Here is a 7720-nt window from a genome sequence, read left to right on the forward strand (position 1 = left end):
ACTACTACACTATAGAAGGTTAACCATTTCACTACCACACTACGGATGGTTAACCCTTTCACTACCACACTACAGATGGTTAACCCTTTCACTACCACACTACATACTGGTAACCCTTTCCTTTCACTACCACACTAGAAGGTTAACCCTTTCACTGCCACACTATAGACTGGTAACCCTTTCACTACCACACTATAGAAGGTTAACCCTTTCACTACCACACTACAGACTGGTAACCCTTTCACCACCACACTACAGACGGGGTTAACCTACTGCAGTGTGGTAGTGAAAGCGTGAACCTACTGTAGTGTGGTAGTCAAAGGTTCAACCGTCTGCAGTGTGGTCATGAAAGCGTTAACCCTTTTGTAGTGGTAGTGAAAGGGTTAACCAGTGGCACTCACTGTATAGTTGTGAATGCCATCCTCGGTGTGAGACATTAAACCGAGGCCTCAACTAAGGCCGTTAACCTTTCACTACCACACTACAGAAGGTTAACCTTTCACTACCACACTACAGACGGTTAACCTTTCACTACCACACTACAGAAGGTTAACCTTTCACTACCACACTACAGACGGTTAACCGTCTGTAGTGTGGTAGTGAAAGGGTTAACCATTTGTCGTGTAGCAGTGAACCGGCTAACCTTCTGTATTGTCACAGTGAAAGGGTTAAAAGTTGGTAGTGTGGTTTGGTAGAGTGGTAGTGAAAGGGTTAAAAGTCCCTATGAGTAGAATTTCCAACAATAATACGTCATATCAGATCATTATTGTCAGATTAGTTGTGATCGTAGTAAACAAATGAGACCATTGCCGAAGAACAATCGGTAGCCTAGTTCTCATGCTAAACCCCATTGCTTCCTGTTGCCAAGGAGACGTTGTCTTCTGCCCCCCCCCCCCCTCCCCACGAGCAGCTCCCGCATGGGATTTGTTTTGAAGAAGCGAGGAGAGGGTTAACAGCCCCTGCTAACCGTGAACACAAAGTTGTTTTTGTTGATGAAGCAGGTTTTTGGGGGGGGGGATAAGCTGATCCGTAGAACTGCCGACACGGTGGAACACAATATAAATACAGAATAGAAGCTTCCAAATGGACTTCTTGTGGCGTCGTCACTTCTCCTCGCTCTCATCGTGTTTCTGGTCCTGCCGCGGCATGGCGCTTGAATTGACAACGAGAGAGCAGAGTATTGCCAGAAAGCTTTGCAGAAGTTGCTTGTTTTTAGCTCCGAGGACGAGCACCATTAGAAGTAAAATGTGATTTTAAGCATCAGTATGCACAGACTACTTGTGATTAAATAACAGATGTGTATTTCAGTATGTGGCGTAAAACTATGACATTTTCTACAGAATTATTTAAAGGGTTGTTTGAATATCTTTCAGTTCAAGAAAATGTATAAAGAAAGAACAATTCAACTTTATGAAGTTGAGGGGTAATAGCTTTTTTGTGATGTTATTGTAAGTATTGATTGTAATTGACAGACCATCTATTGTTTATTGTTTTGAGCAAAATCAGATTTTCTTCTCCCTGCTCCTTTTCACTCGTGGAATGTGCATATTGAGAGGTGCTTTGATTATGTTTATGATTTTTTTTTTATGGAACTCTACATTACCATGAACGGAACAAATACAAATGAAATGAAATGATACATTGATGTTAAAATCCTACACGTAGGGCCTTTATAAATAAAAACAAAAACAGGGTGTATATCTATCACGTCCCAAACATCAAGGCCACCTTATAATCACCCCTCTCCTTAACCCTTTCACTACCACTCTACCAAAGGGTTAACCCTTTCACTGCAGCAATACAGAAGGTTAACCCTTTTACTGCCACACGGCAAATGGTTAACCCGTTCACAACCACACTACAGAAGGTTAACCCTTTCACTACCACACTACAGAAGGTTAACCCTTTCACAACCACACTACAGAAGGTTAACCCTCTCACTACCACACTACAGAAGGGTAACCCTTTCACAACCACACTACAGAAGGTTAACCTTTCACTACCACACTACAGACGGTTAACCTGATATAATAATAATAATAAAACAACAATAAAACAAGCAACACAAACAGTTAAAATAACACATCAACCATAATGTGAACCTCAGGAAGAATAGCAGCTGCCTCGTGTTAGCGGCTAACTAAGCGCACGTCTTATTAGAACATTTGACCCGTTACTGGACTAAAGAGATCCCTCTCCTCCTGTTGTTGTTGTTTCAGATGAAAGACGGCCGTTGGCACCAGACCCATTTCGTGTTCCACTCCCTGGACCCCACCCTGCTCCCCGTCACCAACATCTACCGCCTCCCCGAGAACAGCCTCCCGGGCTCCCACTACCACCTAGAGGTGGGGCCCGTCTGCTTCCTGTAAAAGGGCCGCTGGTGCGAGTGTCTTCTGTGTGTGCGTGCCTGCGTGTGCGCGCGTGTGTGTGAGTGTGTGTGTGTGCAGGGACGGACCCTCACCCCCCCCCCCTCTCCCCGGATGACACCCACCCCTCCCCCCACGCAGGTGAGGTGACCGGAGCAGTCCCCTCCTCCCTCACCCACCCACCCACCCCACGAGCACTGTCCAAGAGGGACCCACACCCCCCCTGCCGCCCTCCCTCCCCCACGCATAAAACCCCCGCCTCCCGCCCACCAGCCGCCTCCCATCGGACTGCAGAAACAGAGGGAGGGAGGGAGGAGGCCCCCGGGGAGCCTGTGGGGAGGGGGGGGGGGGGCAATAACAAGGAGGAGCTCGAGGAGGAGAGCTGGCGGAGGAGCACGGGGGAGTTCTCGCACTAAATAGCTCCTCGACGAAATGGGCGACGGCTTCTTCGAGCTCTTTTCAAAAGGAGGATATCGCCCTGTTTTACCAAGCCGCGAGCAGCCCCGCTTGGGAGGAGGAGCAAGGCGGTACGATGCCACGCGATCTCTCTGGAACAATGCGATGTGTGAAGGGAGACCAAGGCAGAGTCAATAATTGCCGCGTCCCCGACCAGCGGACTTTATTGTAACTTATTATACTGTGTGTCCTTTTTTTTTTTTTTTTCTGGAAATACCAAGGAGACACATTCTGTCAAAAGAGAAGAATTTTAAGTAAATTGAGAACAATTAAATGTACATATATATGTATGCTTATTCCTTACCTTTTATACATGTATATCTTTATGTAAAGAAATCAAATAATCTTCAAGTGCAATAGAAAATGAGAAGATAATTTTATATTCTAAACGTGTCAGATGATATTGAAGGCTATTCAGGGTGTGCCTGTTTTAATTTGTGCCTTTGGTGTTCGTTTACTCTCTCTCTCTCTCTCTCTCTCTCTCTCTCTCTCTCTCTCTCTCTCTCTCTCTCTCTCTCTCTCTCTCTCTCTCTCTCTCTCTCTCTCTCTCTCTCTCTCTCTCTCTCTTGCCCATGTGAATTTGGACAGGCGGACTCAGAGCTCATCTTCTTTTAAATTAGCCTAACGCTCACGTCTAACGAGCGACGGCCCAAATAGGAGGCTAAGTCTCTCTCCATATATGCAAATCAATGGCAGGCCAGTCAACTCACCATAAAATAAATATGAATCCACAAACGTACACAGTTATACTTAAAGGGAAATTCCACTGCAGAGCTGTGTAAACGACACAAGTAATTTGTCGCTGTTCCTCAGCATAGGATAGTGAAACAATCAAGCCTATCCGATCGTATCCAGAGATATTTGACGGAATCACTGCGTGTCCGCGGATAAGGAAGGACTATGAGTGGGCGTGAAGCTTCAAAAGATAATCCGTGTGGCATGGAATGTACCTATGACATCACTTTACGCAAGTAATCCACATTTTGCAAGGATGATAGTGTTAAACCAGAATACTCTCTGTTCAGCAGTACTAAATAATGATAGAAAACCTCTGGCTCTACTACGTGAGCTAAATGTGGTTTTGCGGTGGAGTTTCCTTTTAATGTGTGCCGGCATTTTACACGGAGACGCTCCCTGCATTGAATAATCCCCACACACCTGTTCTCCACACATTATCAAATTGGGTACGTTTTAACTAACTAATCTTGACTTCTCGCCAATTACCGGAGATTGCCCCCCGTCTTTAACTATTTGTTTTCCGTTCGTAGGTGTATACGGTGTGTGTTTTAGCTGATCTCAGCTTACGTTACTAAACTGCCATTGATGTTGAAAAGGAGTGTAAAATACTCCATGAGACTTGAAGGTTGTTTTGAAAGTCGCTAGATGTCGGTAACTGACCCTTTTGAGAACCGCTGAGTGGTTTTACTTTCACTAACACTCTACACTACAAGCCCTATAGGGAGGTGTAGTCTGACGTCATTGGTTGTTCGACCCGTATAGGGATTCATCATTGGGAAAATGGATTATCGGCTATTGTAACAATTCTGCCGCATGGGAATTGAAAAGCTTTCCATTATTGCACAAATTTAGTTCCCTTCTATCACTAACATTATTGTTTAAGCATTTTTGGTTGAAATCAAATTTGGCAATTTCTTTTTATGATTAATTGTGAATATTTTCATGTTGAGCTATAGATTGTGGATGAATAAGCACAGAAAGGTACACCATGCCAATGTTAATGCTTTATTTGATTTGTTTTAAACGAGACGATTTAGAAATGGGCAATGGGGAAATACATTGCGTTGGACAGAGGGTGGAACACGAAAAACGGCATTGACGTAACCACTACACCTCCCTATATCGGACCTGTTATTGTCTCCAGGTTGCTGCGTCAATTTGAATGGCTTGCGGCAGAGTACTACAGTAACATTAATAGCAGATGTAAAAGTGCAGTGGTTTTCACAAGGGTGAACTGTACCTATGCCTAGCGACTTTCAAGTTTCATAGAATATATATGAATTGATGTTTCCCCGCCACTTTGGAGTGGGATCAAGTCAGGCCTTTAGACACTTATTCTAAGTGAGGAATTCTGTGGGGGAAACTGATCGTGGACCAGCGCCTCTGGCGTTCACCACACAGGCCCGGTGTTCTCTCCTGAACTAGAAACTGACCCTGGACCAGCGCCTCTGGCGTTCACCACACAGGCCCCGGTGTTCTCTCCTGAACTAGAAACGCTTACAGGTGAAGAGTTTAGGAGATAGTGGGTCTTGAAGAGTCAGATTACAGCTCTCTCTCTCTTTTTTATTATCATATCCCTCTCTCTCCAACACCTGGCAACTTACCTGAGGTGCTAAGTAAGTTGCCTAAAGTGCTAAGTAACTTACCTGAGGTGCTAAGTAACTTACCTGAGGTGCTAAGTAAGTTGCCTAAAGTGCTAATTAACTTACCTGAGGTGCTAAGTAACTTACCTGAGGTGCTAAGTAACTTACCTGAGGTGCTAATTACCTGAGGTGCTAAGTAACTTACCTGAGGTGCTAAGTAACTTACCTGAGGTGCTAAGTAACTTACCTGAGGTGCTAAGTAACTTACCTGAGGTGCTAGCCTGGTGCTCTAATAACACCACTCTTGTTACAAACACATCCAGACTACATGCATGTTCAGAGGACTACAAGCTCCACGTTGCCATAATATAGCTTCCATGATCCACTCTCACAGCAATTTCTCTGTCAGAAATACGTGTTTATCTAATCGAATCTAATTGCTGAAAAGAACATATCTGTTCTTCATTCAAACCACATTTTTCTTCTATACTGCAACTCATGAAGGTGCCTATGCTAAGGGAATATATTTTAGAGATAACTGTTAAAAAGAAGAAAAAAAAAACAGATTTCTCATTTTGTATCCATTTATAAGTGACAGGGTTTGAAGTATTTAAAATAAATAAAAAATAAAAAATTTAATTTTCTCTTTCTCTGTACAAAGCCCCAGAGCTGTAAGTAATATCTTTAGAAACACAACTAGTGGAGATAGTTTTAATAAAATAAAAAAATATAAATAATAAAATGCCTTTACGATGTTGTTGTTGTTGTTGTTGTTGTCGATGTTGTTGTGGTTGTTGTTGAACACAATGTGTATAATTATGCAAGCCGTGCTGTATACAATGGATCCCCTCTTGCTAATTTAATGTTATTTAATGTTGTAAACGTGGTTGCCGACCGAGCAAGGTTCTCTTTGTCTAAGCAATAACTACTCTCTCTTTCTCTCTGATAACCTTTATGTATCAGTTTGCCCAACTGGTCTTGGAGTTTATAGATTTTTATTTTATGTGTAAATTTGGGGCTCCAGAGAACAAATTTATTGCAATGTTTATTGTCTTTTATTTTGTAAATTTTTTGTTTGTTATTTTTTTGCTTTTTCGTTTCTGTTTTTTATTTTATTTTATTTTATGATAATCAACAATGTACTGTACCGGAACTCTGTTCTATGCTATAACTTGTGTTTTAAAAGAAGAGTATGCAAATATGTGAACATCTTTTCTTTTTTTCTTTTCTTTTCTTTTTTTATCAGTTGCAGACATTAAAAATGAGCTAAGAATACCTCACATTTTTTTATACACATCTGGGAGCAAACTCTTTCTGGTGCCTTTTACAAGTAAAAACCTGTTTGGAAATTATCAGCCAAATATGTCATGAACCCCATTCCAGTGCCTTCATACTTCATGTGTCATGTTACCCTTTCTATTTGTTCAATGTTCACTGCTCAGTTGTTCAATAAATACTTTGAATCTGTGTGTGAACCATTGATTTTAAACCATTTGGAATGCTTACATACCCCCAATAAAAAAGAAAACATTGTCTATATTCTGCTGTGTCCCTGTGTGTCCACTGGGGGGCATTGTTGCTCTGTCAATGCTTTGAACAGCACGTGGGGGGGGGGGGTATTTTCCATAAAGTTCCTAATTGATCATCACCACACATAGTAAAGTGTTTATATCCTGTCTCTTCCAACATGACATTGTCATCAGCAGAGAGAGCATTAGTAGTCATTGAAAAATGTGATGGACATAAAAAAAATAAAAAATGCACTGACATTAAGTTTCAAGTTTCTTTAATAGTTGTCATACAGAAGTACAGAATACTTTTATACAAAATGCTTCTTACTGTTACGCTCCAGAGACTGTGCTAGACAAGATAAGTATCAAATAACATAGTATAGCATGTAAATTAGAAGTAGAAAATGAGGTCACAGTGTTCAGTATAGACATATGTACAATGTTCGATGCAGAATAGACGTAACTGAGTTACCATATAATATACAATACTATGCAGTGTACTAATATACAATACTATATAGTGCAAAGCAGAATTGGGATGAGGTACAATTTAGGTACAATTTACAGTAAGGTGTACGAGTTGTAGTGCAAATCCTTTATCAATACATATAAAGTGTGGGGAGTGGGTGCTACAGTGTGTTTGTTTAAAGTGAGTGTGTGCATGTGGATGTGTGTGCTATGTGCGTTTGATGGTTGTTGTGTAGTGTTCATTGTTCGTTGAGCAGCCTGATGGCCTGGGGATAGAAGCTTCTTCTGAGTCTTTCTGTGCTCGCCTTGAGACTCCGGTATCGCTTGCCTGACCGCAGCAGTTCAAAGAGGCAGTTGTTCGGGTGACTGGAGTCCTTAATGATTCTCTTAGCCTTGCCCCTGCACCGCTTGTTGTAAATGTTCTGGAGGGTGGGGAGCCCCCCTCCAATTGTGCGTTCGGCTGAACGTGTCACTCTTTGTAGTCTGCTTCGGTCTTGTGCAGTGCTATTCCCAAACCAGGAGGTGATGTTGCCAGTCAGGATGCTCTCTATTGTACATGAGTAGAAGTTCTTAAGGATCTTCTGACTGACTTGGAACT

The 7720-nt window shown here is 42.2% G+C and overlaps 1 protein-coding gene across 1 annotated transcript in view; it reads left to right on the plus strand.

The window, feature by feature from the left end:
• LOC311237205 (uncharacterized protein) overlaps positions 1 to 6678 on the plus strand; it is a gene marked incomplete at its 5' end in the record, with an annotated part of 93435 nt that extends 86757 nt beyond the window's left edge. Inside the window, 1 exon segment of the mRNA XM_084325014.1 lies at positions 2220 to 6678. Coding sequence (XP_084181140.1) covers positions 2220 to 2369 — 150 coding nt within the window. The 3' untranslated portion in view covers positions 2370 to 6678.
• Positions 6679 to 7720: the final 1042 nt, after the last annotated feature.

Source organism: Notolepis coatsorum (genome assembly GCF_963971535.1).
Source record: "Notolepis coatsorum genome assembly, chromosome: 11".
Taxonomy (NCBI): Eukaryota; Metazoa; Chordata; class Actinopteri; order Aulopiformes; family Paralepididae; genus Notolepis; species Notolepis coatsorum.